The sequence below is a fragment of the Rhineura floridana genome, chromosome 3 (genome assembly GCF_030035675.1).
Source record: "Rhineura floridana isolate rRhiFlo1 chromosome 3, rRhiFlo1.hap2, whole genome shotgun sequence".
In the NCBI taxonomy this organism is placed as follows: domain Eukaryota; kingdom Metazoa; phylum Chordata; class Lepidosauria; order Squamata; family Rhineuridae; genus Rhineura; species Rhineura floridana.
In genome coordinates this window covers 123,063,803-123,091,270 of record NC_084482.1, presented here as the reverse complement: position 1 = coordinate 123,091,270, position 27,468 = coordinate 123,063,803, and the positions used below count along the sequence as shown (strand labels likewise).

Here is a 27,468-nt window from a genome sequence, read left to right as displayed (position 1 = left end):
CAAGGATGGCCTTTCCTTGTGGGCAACGTTCTGGCGACTACATGCCAGAGGGGGGCAGGGCCAGAGACAAAAAGTAGGCATGGCCAAATGCAAGTGTGTGGGTGGAGCAACGGCAGTGACTTATCTTTGTACATTCGGCTCCATTCCAGCTATGCAAAAATCAAAGGTTTCTGCACTTTCCCATCTCTCCAGTCCACTTAAGCAACAGACCTCATCACAGTTCAAGGACACAAAAGCACTTGAGGAGGGTATGGAGCTGGGCCTATGATGGGCATGTCCTGGGAATATTCCTGAGGGCCGGGCAGAACGTGTTGGAGGGCTGCTGAGATTCCCCACATCTGTCATAACATACAATTTGAGATAAATTATATAAATATATGAATATTCATGACTTTATTTTAATGAAAACAGTCTTTGTGGTGCCAGCAGATTAATATTCTTTTAAGAAATTAAGCATTGCTGAAAAGGATTAAGGAAGCGAAGTCTGTAGTTTGATTTCACTAGGCCAGGTTCAATGTTCCTCTGTTGATATACAAAGCCCTGAACAGCTTGGATCCGGCATCATTTATGGACTGCCTGAGCCCTTCTATCCCAACTCCATCGCTGAGTTCCTCCGGAGGAGCGCTGTTAGTTGTCCTCCATGTAACAGAGGCCCTAGAAGTTGGACATTTAGTGGTGCCAGTCCCATTCTGTAGATCCACAGGGCCTTGGTTTTCCCTACAATCTCAGCAATCTTTCACCATCTTCCGATTTATATATAAATTCAGAACTTTAGCGCCCCCTAAAGTAATAGCGGTGTTACTGACAATCTGTGCTTTCACACTATGCATTGCCCCCCCTCCCCACCACCCAAGGGAGAGTAACGAAGAATAATGTGGTGCCTGTTCTTGCCTCCCACGTTCTGTGGGCATTTTATCTCAACAGTGATAATCTATTTATTGAGGATATTGTTACACTGCCTTTAAACAAAATTCAAATGTAACATTTGGATAAAGCATGTACAAACTCTCCAGATACCTGGCGATATATAATGGGTTTTGTTTTGTTTACTTTTTATATTTATTTTGTAAGAAATCATAATGTATGCAAACCAACGACCTCCAAAGCAGCGCATCTCCATTTGAATCAGGGATATTCTCAAACTTCTAAAGAAATATGGACTTTCCTTGGAAAAATCATCCGAATATGCTGGCTTAATTTATTTGTTGATTTTTTTACTTTGTTTCCTCACGTTGACAGATTTACAACTGTTTGATTTTATTATTATTATTTTAAAGATGCAATCAGCATCTCCCAAGGCAGAGACTGGGATATAAACTGTCTCTCTTGATTACTGAGTATCGCGACCAAATACAAAGGTGGACAAGCCTTTCACAACTGAAAAGACAGAAGAAGAAGAAATTTTGGCAGGTGCAGCTTCGCTAAGGTTCTGAGTAGCAAAAGGTCCCTCCACTTTAGTATCACTTTCCTAGTTTCAAAGCAATTCCCTCCGTGAGTTAAACTCCACCCACTGACCAAGAAAAACACCTGGAATCAGTAAGAGTTCTGTGAAAGATAGGGGTGGGGCTAATATTGGCCCCACCCACCCGATTGTCGACTTCAAGTTCCACATTCTTACATAGGAATTCCTTGTTTTACTCTAGATGCCATTCAGGCAGTAGCTTTGATGTCGGCTGAATTGGCTATATGGAGCTGATCGCAAACCAGGGGGTGACAAGGTCCTTGCCAGTGATCGGGTAAAGAGTTGCCCTATTTAGCTAGACAGCTAAATGTAGACTCAGTTTCCCCTCACCCTAAGGAAACCAGCTATTCTTAATTACGCTTGTACTCTAACCTTTCCTCCACCGAGTTCAGGGCAGCTCAAACGGAGTTTCCTCATGTTAACCTCACAGTAACCCTGTGATGTAGGTTAGGAAGAGATATGATCCCAAAGATGTCACACTGAGCTTCCTGTCAGAGCAGGGATTTGAAGCCACCTCTCCCTCCCTCCAAATCTAACACTACACCACACAGGTTGTCTCAGCTTGCTTCTTCTGCCCCCTCCAGAATTTAACTACCCACCCTGATGCTCTTTCCCTGTCTTGCCAGGCAGGGTCTCCCTTAGAGTCCCATTGCTCACATTGCTACTATCATCTGCTCATCGTCGTAGGAAAAAAATTGAAATGGTTTGCCTTCAAGTCGATTCCGACTTAGGGGCGACCCTATGAATAGGGTTTTCATGGTAAGTGGTATTCAGAGGGGGTTTACCATTGCCTTCCTCTGAGGCTGAGAGGCAGTGACTGGCCCAAGGTCACCCAGTGAGCTTCATGGCTGTGTGAGGATTCGAACCCTGGTCCAACACCTTAACCGCTACGCTGCACTGGCTTCTAGCCTATCATCCTAGCCTAACCTCAATTCACCAGGTAGGATAGGGTTGGGAGAGGAAGAACAGGGACAGAGGTAGAACCTTGATGTTCTTGAAGTGTGTGGTTGCTGCCCTAGATCACAAATTGCACACAGCAATGGACTCATAATTTAACCACAGCATTGTATCCACAGCATTCACTTTGTGCCTATCAATGCTTCTTTTGCCGGCTTGATGCTGCAAAAGAGAAAGCTGCCTTGCAACAGTTAGCTGTCTTACGGGCAGTGTATTGCCTTATACAGCTGTCCACCTTCCTCCTCTTCTACAGAGTAATACTACTTCCGAGCTGTTAGCTTGCATCACATGTCACAGAGATTACTCCCCTCCCTACTTTCCCCACACCCTCACTAATAAAAGGATTTGTTTTTGCAGGGTGGATGAGGAGGACACAGAAAAGGAGCAAGCATGGCACCCTACCCACCTGCAGCTGACTGTCCTGCGTGCCTCCTCCCTACGCCCAAAGGGAGCCACTGGCACTAGCAGCCCCTATGTTGTGATTCAGCTACAAAAGCAAAAATTCAGGACATCCGTGGCACTACACAGTCTAAGTCCCGAATGGCACGAAGAGTGTACATTACAGCTGCCCAGTGTGCTGGATGACTCAGAAGAGCATGGCCTCATCCTTACCGTCATGCACCAGTCCTTGCATCACTTCAACCAGTTCCTGGGCAGAGTCTGCTTGCCTCTTGCTCAACTCTTTCAGGACAAAACAAAGAGAAGAAATGAGTGAGCATTGCCAGCTAGCCCTGCATCTGCCTGGTAGTTAAGCCAGGGATAGTCAACATGGTGCATCCAGATATTGTGGACTACAACTCCCCTGCTTAGGACTGATATGAGTTGTAGTTCCAAACATCTAGAGGGCACCATGTTAGCTGTCCCAAAGTTAAGCAGAGGTTAGCTGTCTGAGCCATAGTTTGGCATCAGGCAAGGAATGTAGGAGGATGCAGTCTGGAGGTGATGGCCTTGGGTTCTCCCTGCCGTAGGAAAGCAGACAGTACCATAAGCATGAAAAATGGGGCAAAGTCTTTGAAGTGGTGCATCTTTGTACAGCAAATGTCACCCACACACACATATGATCTTGGAAGAAATCTGACTGCAAACAAAAGCAAAGCAAACACACAGTTCCCTTAAATATTGCACATAGATTAAGGGGCTATATAGAAATGGCTAATTTTGGTAAGGACTGCAATATTAGTAGGTGCTGGAAAGTGAGGTCCACCAGGAAAAACCTTCTAGCAGGCATTTGATGGATTATAATGATTTTACTATCTATTGATGGTATGTTTTTGCTGCTGTTTTATAGGCTGTTCTATGACTTTTATTGTAATGTATTGTTCTTTTGTCTGTATTTATGTTATATTATATTATATATTACACTGCTAAAATGTGTAAGTTACTTGGAGACTTCTTATGGGACAAGTGACTAATAAATAAATAAATAGCTGACTAGCAAAAGGGAGACCCTCCGTGGCGCAGAGGGGTAAGCGGCAGTAACGCAGCCGAAGCTCTGCTCACGGCCAGAGTTCGATTCCAATGGAAGGAGGAAGAGGCCGGGGAAGGAACTGGCAATCCCACCCCATATATACGGTCTGCCTAGTAAATGACGCAAGACGTCACCTTAAGAGTCAGAAACGACTCGCACTATAAGTGCGGGGACACCTTTACCTTTAGCAAAAGGGAGACATTCTGACTTCACAGCTAGCAGGGTAGTTTAGCATATTGACATTTAATAAACTTTAGTCAAGCTATTCGAGATGCCTATTCTGAAAGTATTCTCCTTCAGCAAAACCACTCAGGCACACCACTTTTAACATCTGGAGTGCAGGATAGGGGACATCTAATATGAATAAAGGCAGCTGTTCACCAAATTTTAATCTTCAGTGATGGCCTATAAGCAGGCAGGAAACCGATAGGATGAAACATCCTGCCAAGTTCTGAGAACACTACCACATATCTGCCCCGACTGGAAATTTAGAGGCGTTTCAAACTCAATAGCTAGCAAATGATCAGTTTACAACGTGATTACATTCACGCTGTGGTAAGTTACACTTGGTCAATATTCAGTCTCAATATATGGCAGGGATAGCCAACAAAGTGCCTACAGGTGTTTTGTAATACACCATCCATCTGTGCTACCCAACATGGCCAATGATCAAGGATGATGCACAGTGTAGTCCAGCAACATCTGGAGGACATCATGTTGGCTACACCTACCCTAGGGCAGGTTTCTCCAACCTGGCAGCCATCCAAATGCTTGGTACTAAAACTCCATTAGCCCCAATCAGTCCATGATGGACATTGTTGTTCAAAACAACTGGAGGGTACCAGGTTGGGGAACGCTGCCCTAGAGTGTTACATCGTAAGTGTCAATAAACATAACCTAACATCTATGTTCTACCTCCACTAACAGACGGCATGCCTCTGACTATCAGTTGCTGGAAATCACAAGTAGAAAGAGCGCTATTTCACTCTGGTTCTGCTTGTGGACTTCGCATAGAGATCTGGTTGACCACTGAGAACAGGATGCTGGACTACATGAGCTTTTGGGCTGATCCAGCAGGGTTCTTCTTATGTTCTTCATGGTACCCCACAGGACCAGGGTAGCCAATGTGGTGCCCTGCATATATTTCAGACTATAACTCTGATCATCTTGATCATTGACCAAACTGGCTTGGAACTGAAGTCCACAAGAGCTGGAGGACACCACATTGGCTATCTCTGCAGTAGAAGAACAGCGAGTTAGACCATTGCCTTATCTCTCTGCAGGTGGTTTCTACTGCAATCACGACCTGGCAAGAAGGAGAAAACAAGAGGACAGTTGCAGCTTGACATTCAGTTCTTACAGATCTCATCACAAACCAGTGAGCCAGTGTTAAACTCTCGTGGGCCCTGGGCCTTCTTCAGCAGATTCTGTGGGAGCAAGAAGGGCAGGCGATACAAGGTGTACAAGGAAGCTCCATCTCAGTCATCCAGCTTGGTATGTGAAGCAGGACAGAACCTGTCCCCGGTTTTTGAATTCTCCTGTGCAAGGGCCACAGGCAGTTTTCTGTTGAGCCAGAAGAATCTGGACACTCCTAGGCCATTTTCCACGAGTGCCTTTTAAATCCACTTTGCCTTTCCTAGAAGTATAATCTGAATGAGAAAGCAACACCAGTATACTAATTTTTATTAAATAGTTCTGTTCTGCTAACAGCTTTCAGAACTGACAGTGTTCCTAAAAAGCAAAGGGAGCCCTGTTGGCCCAACAAACACTGAACAACCTACATTAGGGTAATACGTTTATTTGGCTAATCAAAATGTCACAAAATCATGAGCAAGCTTTTCTCTTCTTCAGAACTCTTCATCAAACAGATGGTAAACAGAGCAAATAGTGGGTGGGTGGGATGTGGGGATAAAGGGATAGAGTTGGCTAGTGGCGAAGCCATGTTTGTCTGCATCTTACAAGAGTATTAAGATGAAGTGAGGGATGAGGTAGCAGACTTTCGAACAAGGCTGTGTTAAGTGCTATTTAAGCATCAGGTTGCACTGAGGCCTGTTGGGATGCAGAAACATACAATGGCTGTTCCCGTCTATGGAAACACAAAAAACAGCCATTACCCAGGTCTGTCATTCATCCTTGGATGTAACACATAGGTTCCTTTGTAAGTGTCCAATTAGAGTTCTTAATATTACTTCGGAAAAACATCTTGGTCTACACAAGTCTTAGGCTGCAGCCCTATAACCAGGGGTGTAGTCGTCCAGAGTCTCAGGGGGGTCTTAGACCCCTTATTTGTTTGGAAGCAGGGTCCCAGTAGGATCCCTACTCTCCAGCATCCTTCAAGCCAAACAGCATGAAAGGGTAGTATATTAGCCACTGAGAAGAGTCTTCTAACAAGCTTCCTTGTCCTTTCCTGCTTATTAGAGAACGCATGAATAAGGATCTCATTCTCAACCCAACAGCAAAAAAGGGGGAGGGGTGTGGCTGTGACTATCAGGAAGGGACCCTGCACTTCTGAATTTGCCACTACATTACTGCCTATACCCACTGACTTGGGGGTAAGCCCCAATGGACTCAACTGTGCTCATTACTGCCTATCAGCCTCAGAGGAAGGCAATGTAAATTGTCTCTAAATACCGCTTACCATGAAAACCCTAGTCATAGGGTCGCCATACGTCAGAATTGACTTGAAGGCAGTCCATTCCTCAAATAGAATATTGAGCAAGGCTTCATGAACAGCCACCAAAGCCCACTTTGTCCCCATTTCAAACCGTGACCGACTCTCCTCCCCTTTGCTTCTTATAAAAACTGTTCTCTGATGGGGATGAGAATGATGGAAAGACAGGGAGCATGGCCAATGTAGTACTAGCTCTTTTAAACAGTTTGATCAAACATCTCACTACAACAATCATATCTGGTTGGGATGGTAGAGTGATCCTGGTTAAAAACTACAACTGGTGTGGTTCTCATCAAGGCTGCTGCACTGACTCTGCATGCTTCTCTTTCACACAGACAAACGATGAAGATTCATCTTCCTCTAGTATGACCACTGAGTTGGAGGCCTCATCAATGAAGTCTGGACCCAAATGTGGCAGCTCCCTGCACATGGCAGCAGGTGACTGAATAAGGGAGAGGAGAAAGTGCCTTAGCTACACAAAGCAACACTGCAGACCTCACTAACTAAAGGGGGCTGAAAAAGTCCTTCCTATTATTTACCTTTTCTCGTACCCCCATGTAGACCCTATAGGCAGGAGCAGGCAAAGTGGAGCCATCCAGATGTTGTGGACCCCCATCATCCCTGGCCATTGATCCCTGGCCATTGATCATGCTGGGTGGGCCTGATAAGAGTTGGAATCCAACATCTGGAGGGCACAAGATTGCAGAAAGCTGCACTATGGGATAGTTTATCACAGGCATGCACTGGTTCCAGCCTTGCTTCAAAGAAGGAACAGGTTCAGAGGGAGGTTGCTATGAGGGATGTTCTCGCTAGATGCCAGACCCTTAAAGAAAAAGTCTTGTTCTATTTCTTTTGCATTAAGAGGGGTGGCATGGGGTGATGAAAGAATGCATGAGGGGCCATGTGGGCTAGCTCCACCCCTACTGCAGGCCACACATTGAACAACTGTGCCCCAGGAGGGATTTAATTCTAGGAACGATCTATCGTCCCCCTGATCAAAATGCTCAGGGAGACCTGGAGATGAGATATGAAATTGAGGAAGCATCCAAACTAGGAAATGTGGTAGTAATGGGTGACTTCAACTACCCGGACATAGACTGGCCGCATATGTGTTCCAGTCATGACAAAGAAGCAAAATTTCTAGATATTCTAAATGACTATTCCCTAGACCAGTTGGTCATGGAACCGACCAGAGGGACGGCAACCCTGGACTTAATCCTCAGTGGAGACCGGGACCTGGTGCGAGATGTAAGTGTTGTTGAACCGATTGGGAGCAGTCACCATAGTGCTATTAAATTAAACATACATGTAAATGGCCAATTGCCAAGAAAATCCAACACGGTCACATTTGACTTCAAAAGAGGAAACTTCACAAAAATGAGGGGATTGGTAAAAAGAAAGCTGAAAAACAAAGTCCAGAGGGTCACATCACTCAAAAATGCTTGGAAGTTGTTTAAAAACACTATATTAGAAGCTCAACTGGAGTGCATACCGCAGATCAGAAAAGGTACCGCCAGGGCCAAGAAGATGCCAGCATGGTTAACGAGCAAAGTCAAGGAAGCTCTTAGAGGCAAAAAGTCTTCCTTCAGAAAATGGAAGTCTTGTCCGAATGAAGAAAGTAAAAAAGAACACAAACTCTGGCAAAAGAAATGCAAGAAGACAATAAGGGATGCTAAAAAAGAATTTGAGGAGCACATTGCTAAGAACATAAAAACCAACAACAAAAAATTCTATAAATACATTCAAAGCAGGAGACCATCTAGGGAGACGATTGGACCCTTGGATGATAAGGGAGTCAAAGGTGTACTAAAGAACGATAAGGAGATTGCAGAGAAGCTAAATGAATTCTTTGCATCTGTCTTCACAGTGGAAGATATAGGGCAGATCCCTGAACCTGAACTAACATTTTCAGGAAGGGATTCTGAGGAACTGAGACAAATAGTGGTAACGAGAGAGGAAGTTCTAGGCTTAATGGACAATATAAAAACTGACAAATCACCGGGCCTGGATGGCATCCACCCGAGAGTTCTCAAAGAACTCAAATGTGAAATTGCTGATCTGCTAACTAAAATATGTAACTTGTCCCTCGGGTCCTCCTCCGTGCCTGAGGACTGGAAAGTGGCAAATGTAACGCCAATCTTCAAAAAGGGATCCAGAGGGGATCCCGGAAATTACAGGCCAGTTAGCTTAACTTCTGTCCCTGGAAAACTGGTAGAAAGTATTATTAAAGCTAGATTAACTAAGCACATAGAAGAACAAGCCTTGCTGAAGCAGAGCCAGCATGGCTTCTGCAAGGGAAAGTCCTGTCTCAGTAACCTACTAGAATTCTTTGAGAGTGTCAACAAGCATATAGATAGAGGTGATCCAGTGGACATAGTGTACTTAGACTTTCAAAAAGCGTTTGACAAGGTACCTCACCAAAGACTTCTGAGGAAGCTTAGCAGTCATGGAATAAGAGGAGAGGTCCTCTTGTGGATAAGGAATTGGTTAAGAAGCAGAAAGCAGAGAGTAGGAATAAACGGACAGTTCTCCCAGTGGAGGGCTGAAGAAAGTGGAGTCCCTCAAGGATCGGTATTGGGACCTGTACTTTTCAACTTGTTCATTAATGACCTAGAATTAGGAGTGAGCAGTGAAGTGGCCAAGTTTGCTGACGACACTAAATTGTTCAGGGTTGTCAAAACAAAAAGGGATTGCGAAGAGCTCCAAAAAGACCTCTCCAAACTGAGGGAATGGGCAGAAAAATGGCAAATGCAATTCAATATAAACAAGTGTAAAATTATGCATATTGGAGCAAAAAATCTTAATTTCACATATACGCTCATGGGGTCTGAACTGGCGGTGACAGACCAGGAGGGACACCTCGGGGTTGTAGTGGACAGCACGATGAAAATGTCGACCCAGTGTGCGGCAGCTGTGAAAAAGGCAAATTCCATGCTAGCGATAATTAGGAAAGGTATTGAAAATAAAACAGCTGATATCATAATGCCGTTGTATAAATCTATGGTGCGGCCGCATTTGGAATACTGTGTAAAGTTCTGGTCACCTCATCTCAAAAAGGATGTTATAGAGTTGGAAAAGGTTTAGAAGAGGGCAACCAGAATGATCAAGGGGATGGAGCGACTCCCTTATGAGGAAAGGTTGGAGCGTTTGGGACTTTTTAGTTTAGAGAAAAGGCGGGTCAGAGGAAACATGATAGAAGTGTATAAAATTATGCATGGCATTGAGAAAGTGGATAGAGAAAAGTTCTTCTCCCTCTCTCATAATAATAGAACTCATGGACATTCAAAGAAGCTGAATGTTGGAAGATTCAGGACAGACAAAAGGAAGTACTTCTTTACTCAGCGCATAGTTAAACTATGGAATTTGCTCCCACAAGACGCAGTAATGGCCACCAGCTTGGATGGCTGTAAAAGAAGATTAGACAAATTCATGGAGGACAAGGCTATCAATGGCTACTAGCCATGATGGCTGTGCTCTGCCACCCTAGTCAGAGGCAGCATGCTTCTGAAAACCAGTTGCCGGAAGCCTTAGGAGGGGAGAGTGTTCTTGCACTCGGGTCCTGCTTGCGGGCTTCCCCCAGGCACCTGGTTGGCCACTGTGAGAACAGGATGCTGGACTAGATGGGCCACTGGCCTGATCCAGCAGGCTCTTCTTATGTTCTTATGTTAACTGTGAGAAGGGTCTTGAACACAGCGACTTAGATCTCCTTCCTCCAACAAGGAATTCAGGGCCAATCAGCTCCATGCATGTATGTTGGTAGCAGGGCTAATCTATGCATCCACCTCACATACGCTTTCAACCATTAAAATCTGTACCGGAATAAGGACAAGCCAAGAGTTCCACTGTGCATATTCCACTTTTGCCCTGGTTCTTTTAGCCATAGGTAAGTGTAAATCATACTCTATGCTTACAAGGCAGAGCTCTCTCTCTCTCTCTCTGCATGCAAGTGTGTGTGTTGGTGGGGAAATATGTGCTAAGGGAACTTAGTTTTGGCACTCAGAATAAGTTATACAGATTAGTATTACTTGACTACACAATGGATTGTTTGTAAGATTTAGACAATGACTACATTAGTACAGAAGCAGACAGAGTGGGAGCCAGCACATTTAAAAGGCAAGACATCAGGGGAAGGAACAGGAAGTTGCTGAGGACACAACACTGGAACGCCTGCTGAAAGTTAGTTTTGATTTCCCTGTATCTAATGGAAGAGGGGTGTCTGATTTTAAAAAATTCAGATCCTGCACTGTGTAGTCGATTCAGGAAACAGGTTCCTTAAGACATCCACGTCTTTTATTATGAGATATTTTTTCACACAGTTCTATGATGTCACATGTACTCAAACATCATCTTCTCAGCTGCAAACAATTAAAGTAAGGTTTTGTTAAGCAGAAACTGTCTTTTAGGCCCAAAAAATCACAACTGTGTAACCCTTTGGCTCCTCCCCTTACAGCAATATCTGCTGGGAAAAAAGCTACATCCAAAACTCAGCTGCAAAAGCTCATCTCATGGGACTACAAGGAACTTTTCCCTGATGCTATGAACCTGGCAGCCAATACAGCTTATACCAGTCAGTCTGAACATCCAAGTACCTTGGAACAGTTCAGCAGCATATTTACCCAACAGCCCAAGAAAAAATCTAAGCCTCTGAAAGAGGAGAGGAATCCAGAGGCAGCAGGCATTTCTATGGAGGCTTGGCAAGCATCTCTTCCACCTCTCCATGTTGCAGGGCCCAGTGACATCCCACCACGGGCACAGACCCTTCATATGTCTACCGTGAGCCTTCAGCAGACCACCAGTACTGCCACACCCAGCTCTGCGACCAGGCACTTCCACAGATGCCGGATGCAGCTGCATAGGAGCTATCAGTTCTTTCGTAGGTGTTTTGGCCTGGGTTCCTGATGTTGGGAGTTTGACTTTGTCTCTCTCTCTCTTGATGAAGAAGACTTATTGGAATAGCCAGAGTGTACAAATGCATCATATTCAGACAATATATGGGTATGCATGTGTGGTAAGTTTCTTTAGTGTTAAGAAGGGCCAGGCAAGATCAAAGCTAATCATAGATCAGAATGGGTTTAGAGCTGGATTTTGGATTGCAGAATTAGAAAGTTGCATGGGCAGGAAAAGGGAGAAGCTGCAAATCAAAAAAACCTCCTGCTGCTTACAGCAACACCTATGTGCATGCACTCACATACACATTCTATGATATCCCTCCATGAGCCACTTGTTTTAATAGCTTTATTGGAACAAGCCAACAACTTTTACAGTCCCAAAGAGCCAAACAGCAAGATCCCTTACCTTGATGAGCTTAGGTAAGGCGGTAAGTGATGCTACTCTTTGAGCCAAAGTATGTCCACTTAGCGGGAGAACAGGTCTCTATGCATATTTCAGCATATGAGAGAAGCCAACTTCCAACAATTTCACCAATTACTGATTCTGTAAAGTCCTTTAAGTATCAGTCTGGGCAGAAAGCTCCCTCAAAGAAGTCTATAACTCTAACACACACACACACACACTCCTTTACCACATGGTGTTGCAGCCCTGCCTGATATAGCCAGGATGATTCAGCCACAGATTTGTCTCTTAGTCTCAATTTCCCCCCAGTTTGTTGAGATGTAAGTTGCCAAGTCAACATCCTTCTGAATGGCAGGCAGTGTGAACAGGGACTCAGCCCATTTTACCTTGCCAGCATCTTTGCATTCATTGTCACCTTGACTGTATCCACATGGAGGCAATGCCCTGCATATAACCTGCCACCTGATGTGGATCCTCAGCCCCTTTCTTTTAACCACTGGACCCACAGGCATCTATGCCTTGTTGTTGGTTCCTGCAGAAGAATCTGCCTTTGGAGAGTCTAACCACAATTCTAGTAACCAGCTGATGCAGCAGCGACACTATAGTTTACAGTCAGCTCAGCTGAATGCGCACCAGGGAGTCTCATTGGAGTCACATTCTAGGAAGATGTTGAGGACTGTGCAGGGAGCTCCTGCCACACTCAATCGAGTACGTGACTCCACTCTGTATTGGAGGTTAGTCAAGCCTCCATTACGGTCCACCTTGAACTGCTCCTGTGTGGAAACAAAAATGCCATGTGTCAGACACCAAGATCTACAGGAGAGCAAAATATGCCATCATAAAGAGGGTGTGAGCAAAGTTTGATTAAAAAGCCAGAAGTGAGCAAACAGGGAAGGAGGCTTAGGTGTTGCCAGGGAGCGAGTCACAGACTTAAAGCCCAGTTATTGCAAAAGGTCAGGGATGGGGGGATCTAGATTAATCATAATCAAGGGCTCTAGAATTCTGCAATTTAAAAAATCCAGAATTATGTAGTATCACAACACCAAAACTGCAATCAGAGTAAGTAATGCAAGCCTCCATAAATTCAATGACATTGCACAAATCATATTGCTTTGTTTATGGGAGACTTTTGTTCAGTTCCTTTTATGAAAAACTAGAAAGAAAAGTAGAGACACAGTTGCACCAAGCTGAGTAGGCCTGACCATTGACCAGGAGAATCCTGCCTTAGACCTTGTTTTCAGCAAAATCTGCCATTGTTTCAAAATGTTTCTCTATCACCACATAGATTTTTTTAAAAAGGAGGAAGTAGGGAAGTTGAAATACTCAAGATTCTGCTCTCAGTTCTCAATTGCACAGTCCATGCTCCACATCAATCACAGTCTGCAGATTTCATGATTATATATGATAAATGCAGTGCTTTAAAACCATGTTAAGGCTGAGCTAAAATTGGGAAAGAGAGAGATGGGAGGTATTCTGTCTTCTCTTAACATACACATACCCCTTTTCCAGTTATTATTACTAATTGGAGAGCTTTTGAGGGCATTTTTTTCATTGTAGAGTGTGTGTGCAGGAAGAAAGTGCCTCCTGGCATACGTACCAGCTGCTTGCTTTTACTATGCTATCTGGCAGTGGCTCTGTTGTGAGCTGTAGCTCTGATATCAGTTTTTTGGTCTCCAAATCACATTTCATGTAAGTAAGAGTGACAGCACTGGTTAGCTAGTCAAATTTGATTATGTGATGACAGGAGGACAACTTTAAAAGAAAAAGGTTTCGGCAAATGGATTGTGAACACCAGCAAATAGGTGTGAAAAGGAAAAACATTTGAGCCTCTTTTGTGTGACACATACACTCCCCCAAATGCTTTTTGTGTGTGACTGTAAATGTTTACACACTGGATAAAGGCTACAGTAAATGTTCACTTGCGAACATTTGGCTTAGCCCTTATCTAATACCAGGTTCTCTACAAAATTCTGCAGTTAGAATTGCAGAAATTTGCATAGGTCTACATCATCATCATCATCATTATTATTACATGCTTTGCTCACACTGCATAGGTGGATGTCATTTTTTAAATTTTGTATTTCATTTTATTTGTTGACAATTGTAAGTGAGGGAAAGTAGGAAAACATGTATATTGGGGAGAAACAGATCAGAGATGCGAAGGGGCAGTGATGCTGATTGCAAAAGACACACTCCCTGGTTTCTAATGTTAGCCATAGCCATCAGGGATAGAAATGTGCATTTTAAAGTTCAGTATTTTGAAAAAGTCAACACTGTCTGCATTTTGTAAAAAAAAATTATATTAGACCACGAGTTTCAGGTCATAGATATTTCTATGCCTTCTGATTTAATAGGTAGTCTTGCTCAATACTGTACCTCCAGGTTAAGCAGAAGCAATAATGTAGGACTTACACAGTGCTATATGGTCAGACTCTAAAAAGACAACATCTTTTTAGTTCCAAGCTCCAACTCTTCCCCCTTTCAACCATCTCCCACAGGAGAAACTCCCACCTGCTTCTGAGAAGCAATGCGCTTCTGGTCTCTCTTGCGCCAAGCTGGGTCATGCAGATGTTGGAATGTCTTATATCCACTTGTAATTCCTGAGGGCCGGAAGAGCTGAAATAAAAGAAGTTAGAGTGTGAGCCACCTGTCATTTAGGCCAGAAATCTCTGTTCAACACAGAATTCACACACCATGGCGAAGTAACATTCTTCTTTAGGAGTGAGAAAAGAGGTTTTTAGCAGCTTCAGCTCTCACTAAGAAATGGAGTCCCAAGGTCCCAAACTCCAGTTAAAACCATTCTGCATCCTCACCTGAAGTCCAGCTCCTCTAATGCGGCGATAAAATTCATCATCCTCCCGGCCCCAGCCCCAGAAGCGGTTTGACATTCCATTACACTAAAACAACAGTAAAGACACAGTTAGATCTAAAGTCATTTCCCTCCTACAAGACTTGGGACAGAGACTGTAAAATGTGCCATTATCTTTACTAAGCCATAAGTAATACTATGACCTCAAGACTCTTCATCTTCATGATTAAAGGGGAAAGGCTCATATCGAAAGACAGTTAACAGAGTATCAAGTCTAACCTTCGAAAATAACTAGCAAGGACTTTTTCCTTCTGTGGGCTGTATAAAAAAAATCTGTGAGCCTAGGAGAAATAACTTAGGCCTTACCATTCGGTAGTGCTGCTTGGTGAGCAGCAAGATGCCACCTACATAGGTGCTATAGTGATAGAGAGGGTGCAGCTCAGGCGATGCCACATGGAAAGGGCCAGCAGCTGGGAAGCTGTAGTCCAATTCCTCATTGAGAGGTAGCAAGTCCACATCGTGCATGGCAATGTAGTCTGTGTCATTGCCACTTTCGAGGAAGCCCACGTTGATCAGCGATGCTCTGTTAAACCTGCCCAAGAAACCAATGCAAGCAGATTGGACATAAGCCAGAAAATTCTACCCAGGCATGCGCAGCCACCACTTTCAAAAGTGTTCAGCAGCCCATGCATTCAGCCACTGTTTTATGATCCACACTGTCAATAGTAACTCTTCAACCCATAAGGGGTAGGTAAGGATACTCCCAGCAGGAGAGCAGAAGGAAAAGCCCAAAAGAAACTGTACAGGAAATTACATATGCACAGCAGTTTAGAACTCCACAGTAAGTCTCATGCTCAGATTCTGTAATTAGATCAAGGATGTAAATAGTATACTTATGAACAAATGACCTTATTTGTATAGGGGTGATCTCTCACTCTTACAAAATGAGGGAAATGAAGGAAGTGAGAGACAAGGGGAAGAAGTGCAATTGGTGCATAAAAGCAAAGGGGTGGATCACGGGGAGGAACAGGGAGTTTTGCAGACTGAAGCAGCCCTGCCCCTTGGAAACCCAAATCAGACTCACACTTGTTTCTGATCCTTTATCATGTACTACATATTTTCATTTTGCTATCTGCAATCATAAGGATCTGGTTTTTAAAAACACCCTAAGTATTCAGGATTTCGATGAAGTCATATTTTCTGTTACATAGTTGGGTTCTAAAGCTTAGACCATAACCAGCCTTGGGTCACTTGCACTCTACTTGCACAGTCACCAGCAGCAGGTGGTGTGAAACGCTGCTGGCAAAAACATACTTTTGTTTACTTACCTATGTCTTAGTACTGGCTCAAAGCTAGAAAACTTGAGGAGCTTCATATTGCATGTTGGAGAATGAAAAGGCATTTCTATTAGGCGTTCAACTACACTGTAGTTATTATAAACCAATAAAATAGTTTCATGTTCACATACAAAGCAGTGAGACAAAGGTTTTCTATGCTGCTGCTTTGGGTAACCTTTTCTTCATTACTCATTCCTTCAGCTCTCATATATGAATGTTATGGAGTCAACTTTACAATTAACACTGCTTGGGGAATAATTGAATTGAAAGATCATGCAAGTTTAAAAAAAGAACCATGGTTTAAAAAACTACACTATAACAAAATGTCACATGCACATGTCATTTGCCTATCATTTGCACCTTTTCCTCAGATTATGATCTGTAGAACAAATGTTTGGGAGACTGATGGGTAGAAACATATAATGTGTATATGAACTCATAGAGATGTGTGCATGTGAAGTCACCTTAAAATCTTCCAAAGCCCTGTGCAATTTCTTATTGACCATGCAAGTCTTCACCTGTTCTGTCTGGTCACTCCATCTCATGCTCCCATGACACAGTCTGAAGGCACATGATGCAGCAACCTTGCTAATGGTAAGCAGGTCTAAGTCTGGTCAGTGAGTGCCTAGATAGAAGTCTGCTGAGAATCCAGTGTAAACTGTCTTGAGCTTCACGGAAGAAAGGCAAGATAAGTGTTCCAGGGAATGGTCTGAAGACATGTGAAGCCACCAGCTAGCTTATTGGTCTTCAGCTGGTAAGCCTTGACCCCCTGCCAGGTTGCAGCCTGATCTAAGGTTGGTAGCAACAGCAGCATTACTTTTATGGTAAAGAATGAAGGGTCTCTAAATGCACATTTGGGTGAAAGGTGGGTCTCAGGTCTGAAAAAATTGAAGATTACTGAGCTAGCTGAAGCTAAGCAGGTTTGGGTCTGGTCAGTGATGGGTGACCTCCTGGGAACCACATGTATGCTGCCTTGGGTTCAATGGTGGAAGAAAGGCGGGACATAAATGTACAGAAATTAAAAAATTGCCAGCATCTGTTTACAATACCTGCTGCTAGGGATTGTATGAGGAGGGTGCACCATTCACACTTAGTGAACAGTTACAGTTATACATCTGGATTTGTTGAACAAAAGCTTGCTCCACATTAAGAGCAAGCATTTTGCATGATTGGGTCAGAATCTTGCACCAGTCCTGCATACCTGCCCTTTCTGAACACAGTCTTTCCATTGGAGGCAATCTTTATTTTATTTAGACTTTCAATTTGGCTGGGTGAATTTGCATCTATATATGTAAGTGTCATAGTGCAAATTCAACATTTGTATACATTATACAGTAAAAAAAACACAGCGCATGCAGTGCTGGAGAAGTAGAAGTCTGAAAATAAAAGGATGAGAAAGTGAAATGAGATATGAAATGAGATTTTCTGAGATTTAAGCACACTGAAGCACTCTTCACATCTTGCTTCTTTACGGTTTCAGAAAAGCAAAGTAACACTCTTATGCAAGTATATAAACATGCAAAAAATCTTGCAGTGCACTAGACAGAAAACATCTGTTCTGCTCTGTAGATGAGGAAAGAGGGAAAGCTAGAACAGGGATGGGGAACCTGTGGACCTCCAAATAACAATTCCCATTGACCCTGACCACTAGTCATCCTAGCTAAGGCTGATGGGAGTAGTGGAGGGCCACAGGTTCCTCACCCTGAGCTAGAGGAACCTTGGAAAGTTAGTTCTTATAGAATATTTGCCACTATCCAAGCATTGTTTCACTGAGATATGGATACAAGAGACTTCAGACATGATTTCCAGCTTGCACATCTCCTGGGGTTGGGAGAAATGCAAAAGTTCTATTTCAGACAATACGAAAGCCCCATGTTTCTGTTCCTTCCATATCGATATCATATCCAAAGCCACTCTGAGAAGCAAACATACCAAATCTAGGCTACAGAGTAGGTTGGAACATACAGAGGGAAAAGGAGGACTATGGGATTCACATTCACCCATACCTCACAGTACCTGTAATGATCCACCTGGTTGAGTATGAAGATATGATGGCGAATTTTCTTCCTACTGAGGAAGTGATGTAAGTGGGGCACAAATGCCAGCAGCTCTTCAAAGCGCTCCCGGAAAGGCACCAACACTGCCAGACGGTGGGTTCCCCATGATGGGTCATCAGGAAGCTGAGGTAGAGACTCAAATGTGCAGGGTTTCTGAGGCAGTGTAGCCTCAGCTCTTTGACTTCCAGCCACATCCCCTGAGCAACTATGCTGCAGCCACAACAGGGAGAGAAACCCCAGCAATAGAGCAATGAAAAAGAGTTGAAAGAGAGAGCATTTCCTGGGCAGGATGCCGAGTAGCCAGCAGAACCTGAAGCAAAATCAGAACAGGGCAAATCAACACAATGATAGACTCTCTCAAGCACAAAAGAAGGGAAGACAGATACAAACTACAACACGCTTCTATTGAGTAAGTATCATCTGTCAAGGTAGAGAGCACCACTGTGGTTGGAATTCAAGTCCCTCATTCTGTCCATGCTCCAACAGCAAGAAATTTGGCATAACACCACTACCACAATGTGAGAATAAAGTAAATAAGACTAGATGGACATGGAATGATACTAACAGTAAGCATTTGTTTAGCCCTGTTGAATTTTCGAAGTACTTCATGTACTGTTTCAGCAGTCCTTACAAACAATCCTGTGCAGTAGCTCAGTTTAATTCTTATGATGCAGATGGAGAGGGAGGCTGTTGCTGAGAAATAATGGCTTGACTAAGTTACCTAGCAAGCTTATGGATGAAGCACTTTTTAAGCCAGGAACTTCCAGCTCTTAGGTTGCAATCCTCCTGCAGGTACCTGGCAGTAAGCTCCATTAAATAGTGACGCTTACTACTGAGCAATCATGCATAGGATTAGGCTATTAGCCCGTTACACCAACTTTAAGAGCTCATCCTATCCCCCTCCTATTCATCCGAAATGGGCTCTTTACACAAGGTACATGCAATGCCTCCAAGTTACATTCTCCAACTTGGAAACCCTTTCTCCTAACTGCAAATGTGTTGCAGGTGGCTATGGGACTCTGTTGTATGTCTCAGTACACAGCCTCAGGTACTATGGTTCTAGTAAAAGGCTTGCGAGATTTGATTAGAGGAAGGGTAGGGTGGAAGCAAGGAAAGTATGCAGCCCTCTTATTCTAGGCGTCTCTCCCAGTTCGCTCTCCACAAAACGCCACCGGCACAAGCTCCCTCCCATCTTCGGTGTTCCTCTCTCTGTTCCTCCCATTCATTCCTGTAGGGGAAGTAAACTATTTGTGGAGGAAAAAGTAAGGAGATGTAATGTTACGGAGGAAGAGAAGCTTGTTTCTCATCCATTCTGTCCTAATCTTCATAGCAGCACCATTTGGAATTCAATTTCTCCATCACTGTGACAGAATGCTGGAGGATAAATATTTCAGGACTGAAGCTTAGACAGTGAGCCGTTAGGGTCCCTCGAGTGCTTCTCATCTATCACTGCCTCCGTATCTTCATAGTCCACCTCTCTCACAATTTCTTCCCCATTAGAATACTTACCCACCAACCGCTCGACGATACATAGCAGACTTGCGCCGGGACGGGAACATTCTACTGCCTTGCCGGCAAGACTCCCCACCCAGGCCACCCGGGCCACGTTGGCTTGGACACCAGGTCCGTCGACTAGAGTGCTCCTCCGGAAACGCGCTCCTTACTGGCTGTTCCGTCTAATGTTTGTTCCTAGGCGAGGACAGATACTCGTCTAAAGCTGAGACTCTCCAGTTTCCCGGCGAAAAAGGAAGGCAAGCAGTGGATCTAAGGGGACCTAGGCAGCCTATGGGAAGCTTCTAGACAGTCCAGGTTGAGTGGCTGATTAACAAGATATCCGAATTTGAGTGGGATTAAACATGAAACACACGGCCAGTTTTGGGAAAGCAATTTTATTATTTAAGGTTTAAATCGACTATAAAATCTTGAAATCTTATTACCAAAACTTTTATGTAGGTACCTTTTTGGACTTCTGAAGAAAGTGGAAGATTTTAACATGAAATAAAGCTAGCACTCATTGTTAGGAGCAAATACCATCTTTAATAATGTCTCTCTTGTTTGAATTACAGTAGGAACCAGGGCTTCCAGACAATAAAACAAATATGTGCCACTCATTAAAACTGGTCCCTCGCCCATATAGCTTTAGCCATTTAATCTCCTACTTAAAAGCTTGCAATCCTACTTTTGAGTATTTAAAATTGTTACCCAATTAAACCTTTGTTGTTGGTCACAGTGGACAGTAAGAAACATAATTTCACTTGTGCATAAGTGCATAGTCTGGGTAACTTCAGGGTGGTTGGGCTCTTGGAACTCTTTAACTGGATGGTGTAGTTAGTGACACAAACCCAAGTCATCACATATGCCACATATTTGGAAAACAAATAATAGAAGCCCCCCTTTCCAATAAACCCAGTTCAAATAGAAGCTCACCAGCATTCATTCATATAGTAAGGAATCTTCCTTCAGTCTAGAAAGTGCCTCCCAGTGAAGTTCCTTCCAGTGCTCCAAACTGTTTTGTTTTTAACTTGGCACAGTCATGTAGCTTTATCAACAACACCAGTTTAATGCCCGCAAAAAATTGCTCTGAATAGAATCCAGCACTTCAACATTTAGCAAGTTCTGCTATCCGAAAATCAAGACTCATGGCTTTCAACATGCTGGACTCCAGAGGGATCATAGTCAGATCAGACTGGATATATCCAACTCAAAACTCCTTGGCAACTTGAGGACACTCATAAGCAGTAGTACCCCCACCACCTTTTTGTAAATCCAGTAACACAACATATTCAAAGCACCAAACAAATCCTAAGATTAATTTTAGAAATTGACAGGGTGGTGCCACAGAAGTCACTGTAATTGTTCCTAGCAAGCTATAGCTCGTGCCTCTAGTAAACAATTCTGTGTTCTGCTCTGGCAACAAAAACGTTCCCTTTCACATTTAGGGAAGGGGACATTTGTACCTGCTTTCATATAAAATTAATATATTAATTAGGAAGCCAATGCTGGGCAAACAAAGCGTTAGGGATTTTACCATATCTGCATTTGCCTTGTCTACAATGTGTCAATTCCAGAAAATCCAACTCAGACAGATAACAAGGTGATTATAGGCCAAGGCAACATAGACACTTCTCTAACAGCTTATATGGAAGTAATGTTTACAAACAAAAGACAACAGCAATCAGTAACAGCCCCCTCACTTACAAAGTCAACACACAATGGCCAGGTCAGACATAACAAGCCCACACTTTCCTTACTCCTCCCCTTGGGTGTCCAGACTGATGCTTATATCCTGGCTTGTTAAACCAGCTTCCCATAACATCCAAACTGAGGCTTGTTGTAGCTTACAAGCACAATTTGTTAGAACAAACATCTCACAAAACAGGATATAAGTGTTGAAGCTGGGTGCAATGAAGGAAGGAGAAGAGGGGGAAGTAGGAGAATATGGGCACATAGTTCATTCTTGGGCACAGGGTTCAATCATGGTTTATCTATTAGTTCAAGAGTGGCCTACTTCAAATGTAACATTCTTTTTACTCTCTTCCCTCCCCCAAACTGCAATCCCAATAATTTTGGAGTTATAATCATACCATATGAATCTTTTCAATGTCCACAAATGTATTTAGCAAAACAAACCCCTAGGAGACTTGGGCTGCAAAGTTATTTGGAAGGAATTCTATTGAAATCAATGGGACTCTGAAGCGAGTAAATCAGAGTTAGGATCTGGTTGGTGGAGCAGCAGGAAAGAAGGATGTCTGCACATGTTCCTGTTATAACAGCAGTATTGTAGAACCAAGCTTGCAATCCATTAGCTCACACTAGTGGAAAACGAAGTATTTGATCTGCCAGAAGAGTATCGGCTGCATGTATACAGCAAAATTAAGTTGTTAGAAATTTAATTCTAACAAGCAACAGGAGGAAGACAAGTAAATTTCAGTACTTAGCTATCCCCAATTAGTAGCCCAGTGATTATCACATATCCCAATACAAACACACAGTGTCCCCATATTGCTCCACCAATACCAGAGCAGTTAATCACAAAATCATTCAGCATCCTATTCACATTATGAATATCAGAACAGGAGAATTGCAGGCAAAGCTTCCAAGTTTTCTTATTCAGCACTTTCCTTCTGAACAACATACTAGCGGCATTAAGAAGTCAGAGCTAGTACAAGTACAGCACAGCTGAAAACTGGCATCAGTTTCTTGGCTTTGACATTTGTGATGCTGGCTAGAGAAAAGAGTCCTGAGTGTCCTTGGGAAAAGAGTATTTTTGATGAAGGACACTCTGAGTCAGGAGAAAAGCTGCACACAGCCCCCCCCCCCCACACACAAGCTCCTCAGACAGAGCATGAGAGGCAACAAGGATGGGCAGGTCTCGACTGTCTGGAGAGAGCACAGGGTCTCAAGGGGCTGAGCTGCTGCACTGGAACCACAGCAGTCTGAGATGATTGAGGTGAGGGAGGAGAGGGATACAGGCAGAGAGAGGTAGATGACATTGAGCCCAAACAACAACCAGTCTGGTGGAAAGGACGACTGAAGAGGGAAAAGGGACCAGCGCAGGCACTGAAGGACTGGGAATGGCTTCTGTGGGAGATGCAGGCCTTTTGCTGAGAACACCATCTTTTTTTTTATACCAGCTTCTTGGCCTCAAAGAAACTTTTGAGATGCCTCATCTGCCAGACTCCGATGGCTACAAGAATGAGGGTCTGAACAATGGACCACCAGAGAACTCGTTGGTTTGTGCTCTCACTGGTTTGCCGGAAACGTTCTTCTCGCCACTGAGCAAAAAAAGAAGGGGGGAAAAGGTCAAACTTCTCCCCCTTCCCACTCATAATCAAAAGCGAAGACATTTTCTCCATGGACTGAATTGGAGCATAGCTAAATCTAGAAATCTGAGTATGCTTATCTTCATGAAATAGTAAAACAGTAAGTAATACTGGTGCGGAGGTTTCTCTATAGTATTAAATCTTAGAATGAAGCCCTTTCCCCACAAATCAGAATTGTGAGGTGTGACCATGCAGGCAGACCACATCTCTTCTCTGCTTTATAGCGCAAACAATATTACTGGAGACCTACTGAGAAACATCGGAAGCTGCCTTATGCCAAGAAAGGCTAGTTGTCCATCCAGCCCAGTATTGTCGACTGAGTGGGTGGGGATCTCTTCAGGGTGTCAGGAAGAAAGGTCATACCCATCTTCCGCTGCCTGACCCTTTCAAATGGAGCCACTAGGGACTGCAAAGCAGGTGCTCTGCCACTGAGCTACAGTCCCTCTCTTTTTACCCGCTGGTAGTTCTGCTCTTTCTGGATCTGCTCTATCTGCTCCAGGAGCTGGCGCACACGCAACTGCAGCTCACTCAGCTTGTCCTTGGCTGCAATCTCAGCATAGTCGTTGGCATGCTCCCCAACTTGGATATCAAGGTGGACCCTCTGCAATGAAATTAGAAAGAAGGACAACATTAAAACCTCTGTCCTGAAGATACCCACCAGAGCATGATGCTTCATGAACTGCCTTGTCAAATCAAGTGAGCCCAAACACAAATCCTCCACATGGATCCTCTTACCAGCATGCCTCCTGCAAACAGGGAAAACTTTGTGGAGTTGGAATGCAAGCAGATCTGATGTTCCCCAGGTGTATGTGAAGTGAAGGTGAACCTACCCTCTGAGCCATACTGTCGGGACAACACCACCTATAAAACAGAACAAAAGAGATACAAGTATAGTGCATGAGAAAAACCAGCAACCCAAAGTCATGTTTATGCTGGAGTTCCTGGTTCATATAGCTATAAACAGTTCAAGTAAGAAATATTGGGAATTGGTAGTTCCAGTGCATTGGGTTCAATACACAGGTGTTTCTGGAATTCTCTGATATGAATAACTAAACTTTATTTAGTGATTTTTGCTTTGTACCAGAAATCTTCTGGACACAGTCTTCAGGCTGTGTCTATCCCACCATTAGGTATTGCCAATCTATATACAATGATCTATTAATATGATGCATTATCAGTTCTGCGGGCCATAAAGCCATTATAAAATAAACTATAAATCCACTAAAAGAAGCCACCCTAAACAGGTAGAAGCCACCAGCAGAAAAAGATCTTCACAACCAACATTTATTGGTATTATAGGTGTGTGCCATTGTAACAAAGCAGAGGTTTTCTATGGGCCATGAGAAAAACTAAACAGCATATAGTTTGCAACACACATTATTAAAATTAATCTCTCAACAACCTTGCAACCCAGATTCATCTTTGGGGAGAAAAGAGACAGCCTACAAATAGCTTTTAATTATCCAGACTGTTCCAGAAGCATCCATGAAGTGATTGTACTTATCCTGTTCCCACACAAAAGGGAGTAATAAGAGACCACAAATACAATTCTGCTTCTTCATCTCCAATGGAGTACTTGTGTATCTGCATACAAGATGCCAGTCTATATACTAGCAGACTACAGCCAAAACAAAGGCAGTTATAGCACAACAAATGCTATAATCAAGCATTTAATCAAGGTACTTCTCATGCTCTTAAGGAAGGAAGCTTAACCAAGGTACTTCTCCTTATGCTCTTTAGCAAGAATATGATGCGGCTTCACCATACACCTGGTCCTATATAGCCATATACCTTTTCATCAGGGTCCTTCACTTCCACAAACATGCCCAGGCCTGGAGTAGCAGGAAGGTACTCTTCCCGTTGCTTATCAAACAGCTGCGTCCGGTAATTCCCTGTGATGCAGAACAGAGCAGCATGAAGGGACAGCTGGCTTTGCTTCCCATCATAACCTCCATCACCACCTTCTATATGCACATAACATCTTCTGCAGGGTTCTCATCTCTCACATCATACACTGCTCCATTGCACAGCACTCTTCCCATTCGGTAGTCCTCCTCCCTGAGTTTTTATAATCCACAGCAATCCCAGTTCATTGTACCCCAGAGCCACCTCCCTCCCCTCATTTCTGTCCAGTGCAGGGGTGTTAACCCAGGGGTTTAGTTGTGCTGGATGTGGGGCAGGGGTCTTTGACCCCTTGCTTTTTTGGGAGCAGGTTCTCAGCAGGATCCCTATATCTCCAGCATCCTGTGAGCCAATCAGCATGAAAAGGGAACATGTTAGCCACTGAGAAAAGTCTTCTAACATGCCTCCTTGTCCTTTCCTGTTGATTGGAGCCAATCGGAGAGAAAGGAGATGAGTAAGCCACTGAGAAGACTCTTTTCAGTAGCTAACACTCTCCCTTTTCATGCTTATTCGCTCCTAGGAACTTCTATTGTTAAGATCGTAAGTGGATCAGGCCAGTGGCACATCTAGTCCAGCATCCTGTTGGCACAGTAGTCAACTAGATGTCCATAGGAAGCCTACAAGCAGGACCTGAGCACAAGAGCACTCTCCCCCGCCCTACGGTTTCTGTTATTCAGAAGCACACTACCTCCAACTGTGGAGGCAAAGCCCAGCCATCGTGGCTAGTAGCAGCCGTTGTTGCTGTAGAAGGAGGAATGAACAAGGATGTCATTCTCAACCGAGGAGCAAAAAACGGGGGGGGAGAAGGGGTGTGGCTGTGACTATCATGAAGGGACTCTGCACTTCTGAATTTGCCACACCGCTACTGAATTATACAGATCCTCCCGAGCCCCACTTTCTCCCTCTCCCCCACACGCACCGATGACCATGGTCTCGTCCGGGATCTCCTCGATGAAGCACTTGCGTTCCGTCTCGCCCAGATGGAAGTAGAGACCCCACCCGGGGGAGACGATCCCGGCCACAAGCAGCATCAGATGCAAGAAAAATGTGGGGCTGTACACGGGAGCCGCCATCACGCCGCGCCTGCGTCTCACCTCTACTTCCCTTCTCAAGCCACGTAATCGCTGTAGCAAAGGACTAAGCAACGCACGGTTTCACGCAGTCGGACTACAACTCCCAGCAACCCCCTGAAAGGAAGTGGAGCAAGTATCTGCAGGCCGGGCCGTTTGTTGGAAAACCTCCCCTCCCCTCTCGTACAGTAGTAAGAGGTGCCAGTATGTCATTGGCTATGAGGAGTAGGGACGGAGAACCTGTGGTCTTTCAGATGTTTTGGACTACAACTCCTCCCGTTCCTGATCTGTGGCCGTGTTGGCGGGCGCTGATGGCGTTTGGAGTCCAACATCTGGAAGGTATCGCCTGGCTTATCTGCACCCCCATCTCCCTTGGGACACCCAGCCTCCTTGCTGCCATGAGGAATAAGGTTCTCCCTGCATTCTGGAGCAGAGACTGCAGTACCTTGTGTTAAAACTTTGTGTAGTGTGAGCTTGATTCAGCGTTTCTCAAATTCGTTTGAATACAGGAATCCTGTTCTCACTGAAGAGGTGTAAGAACAGGAAAAGAAAAACCTTTATTTGTAGGGATTATGGAGTAGGAATCCAAGGATGGAGTTGGAGCTGTCTAGCTTTGAAATGGACTGCCTTCAAGTCGATTCCGACTTATGGGCGACCCTATGAATAGGGTTTTCATGGTAAGTGGTATTCAGAGGGGGTTTACCATTGCCTCCCTCTGAGGCTAAGAGGCAGTGACTGGCCCAAGGGCACCCAGGGAGTTTCATGGCTGTGTGGGGATTCGAATCCTGGCCTCCCAGGTCGTAGTCCAACACCTTAACCACTACACCACAAATGCCTGCTTCCTCTCACAGTCCCATCTCATTACATACCAGGTTCTCCTCCGTATTCCACCATTTACCTTGCCCCACTGCCATCACTCAGTTTCCAAAAGTAGAACCCAGTTTGTAGGACTATAGGGAGCTGAAAAATGGAAATGGACTGCCTTCAAGTCGATCCCGTCTTATGGCTACCCTGTGAATAGGGTTTTCATGGTAAGTGGTATTCAGAAGGGGTTTACCACTGCCTCCCTCTGAGACTAGTCCTCCCCAGCTGGCTAGGGCCTGTCCAGCTTGCCACAGCTGCACAAACCAGCCCCTTCCTTGTCTGCAACTGCCAGCTGGGGGCAACTGGGCTTCTTGGGACTATGCAGCTTGCCCATGGCTGCACAGGTGGCAGGGCATGTAACTCCTGAGCCACTCACTGTGGGGTGATCTTTAGCTGGCCCTTTACACCCAGGAGACACAAGCGGGGATTTGAACTTACAAGACTCTGGACTCCCAGCCAGGCTCTCCTCCCCACTGTGATTGGTCCTTCTGGCTCTACAATGACTGGCAGCAACTCTCTGGGTTCCAGACTGGGGTCTCTCCTAGCCCTAGCTGAAGTTACCCAGGATTGAACCTGGGACCTTCCACATGCAAAGCAGATGTTCTGTCACTGAGCTTCAGCCCCTCCCTGAGGCAGATTTGCTAAAGGGCCCTTAGAGTTCATCTGGTTCCTCTGATGGTGACAAGCTGGCCGTACAAGTATCCTAAGTGCACCCCCGTGAGAAAACCACACAGCTGTAGCAACACAGAAATGTGC

At 44.4% G+C, this 27,468-nt stretch overlaps 3 protein-coding genes across 4 annotated transcripts; 1 reads left to right on the top strand and 2 right to left on the bottom strand.

The window, feature by feature from the left end:
* The first annotated feature begins 1,686 nt into the window (after positions 1–1,686).
* LOC133380414 (rab11 family-interacting protein 2-like) lies at positions 1,687–11,457 on the top strand. The gene is made up of 5 exons (XM_061617641.1): positions 1,687–1,736; positions 2,762–3,130; positions 5,171–5,381; positions 6,894–6,996; positions 11,009–11,457. Exons 1-5 carry the CDS (start codon positions 1,687–1,689, stop codon positions 11,455–11,457), a joined length of 1,182 nt encoding a protein of 393 aa, XP_061473625.1.
* B4GALT7 (beta-1,4-galactosyltransferase 7) lies at positions 10,505–19,787 on the bottom strand. 2 transcript variants are annotated; one of them, XM_061617643.1, is made up of 6 exons: positions 19,563–19,787; positions 18,013–18,363; positions 15,026–15,251; positions 14,664–14,747; positions 14,362–14,466; positions 10,516–12,623 (listed from the first exon to the last, which is right to left on the bottom strand). In XM_061617643.1, the coding sequence occupies exons 1-6, from the start codon at positions 19,610–19,612 to the stop codon at positions 12,468–12,470; spliced, it is 972 nt and encodes a 323-aa protein (XP_061473627.1). In that variant the 5' UTR covers positions 19,613–19,787; the 3' UTR covers positions 10,516–12,467. The 2 variants fall into 2 exon arrangements, with proteins under 2 accessions (XP_061473629.1, XP_061473627.1); XM_061617645.1 differs by lacking the exon at positions 19,563–19,787 and having other exon boundaries at positions 10,505–12,623; positions 18,003–18,335.
* Positions 19,788–20,067: 280 nt separating this feature from the next.
* TMED9 (transmembrane p24 trafficking protein 9) lies at positions 20,068–25,947 on the bottom strand. The gene is made up of 5 exons (XM_061617646.1): positions 25,698–25,947; positions 24,668–24,768; positions 23,612–23,737; positions 23,331–23,477; positions 20,068–22,828 (listed from the first exon to the last, which is right to left on the bottom strand). Exons 1-5 carry the CDS (start codon positions 25,849–25,851, stop codon positions 22,679–22,681), a joined length of 678 nt encoding a protein of 225 aa, XP_061473630.1. The 5' UTR covers positions 25,852–25,947; the 3' UTR covers positions 20,068–22,678.
* Between the last annotated feature and the right edge of the window lie 1,521 nt (positions 25,948–27,468).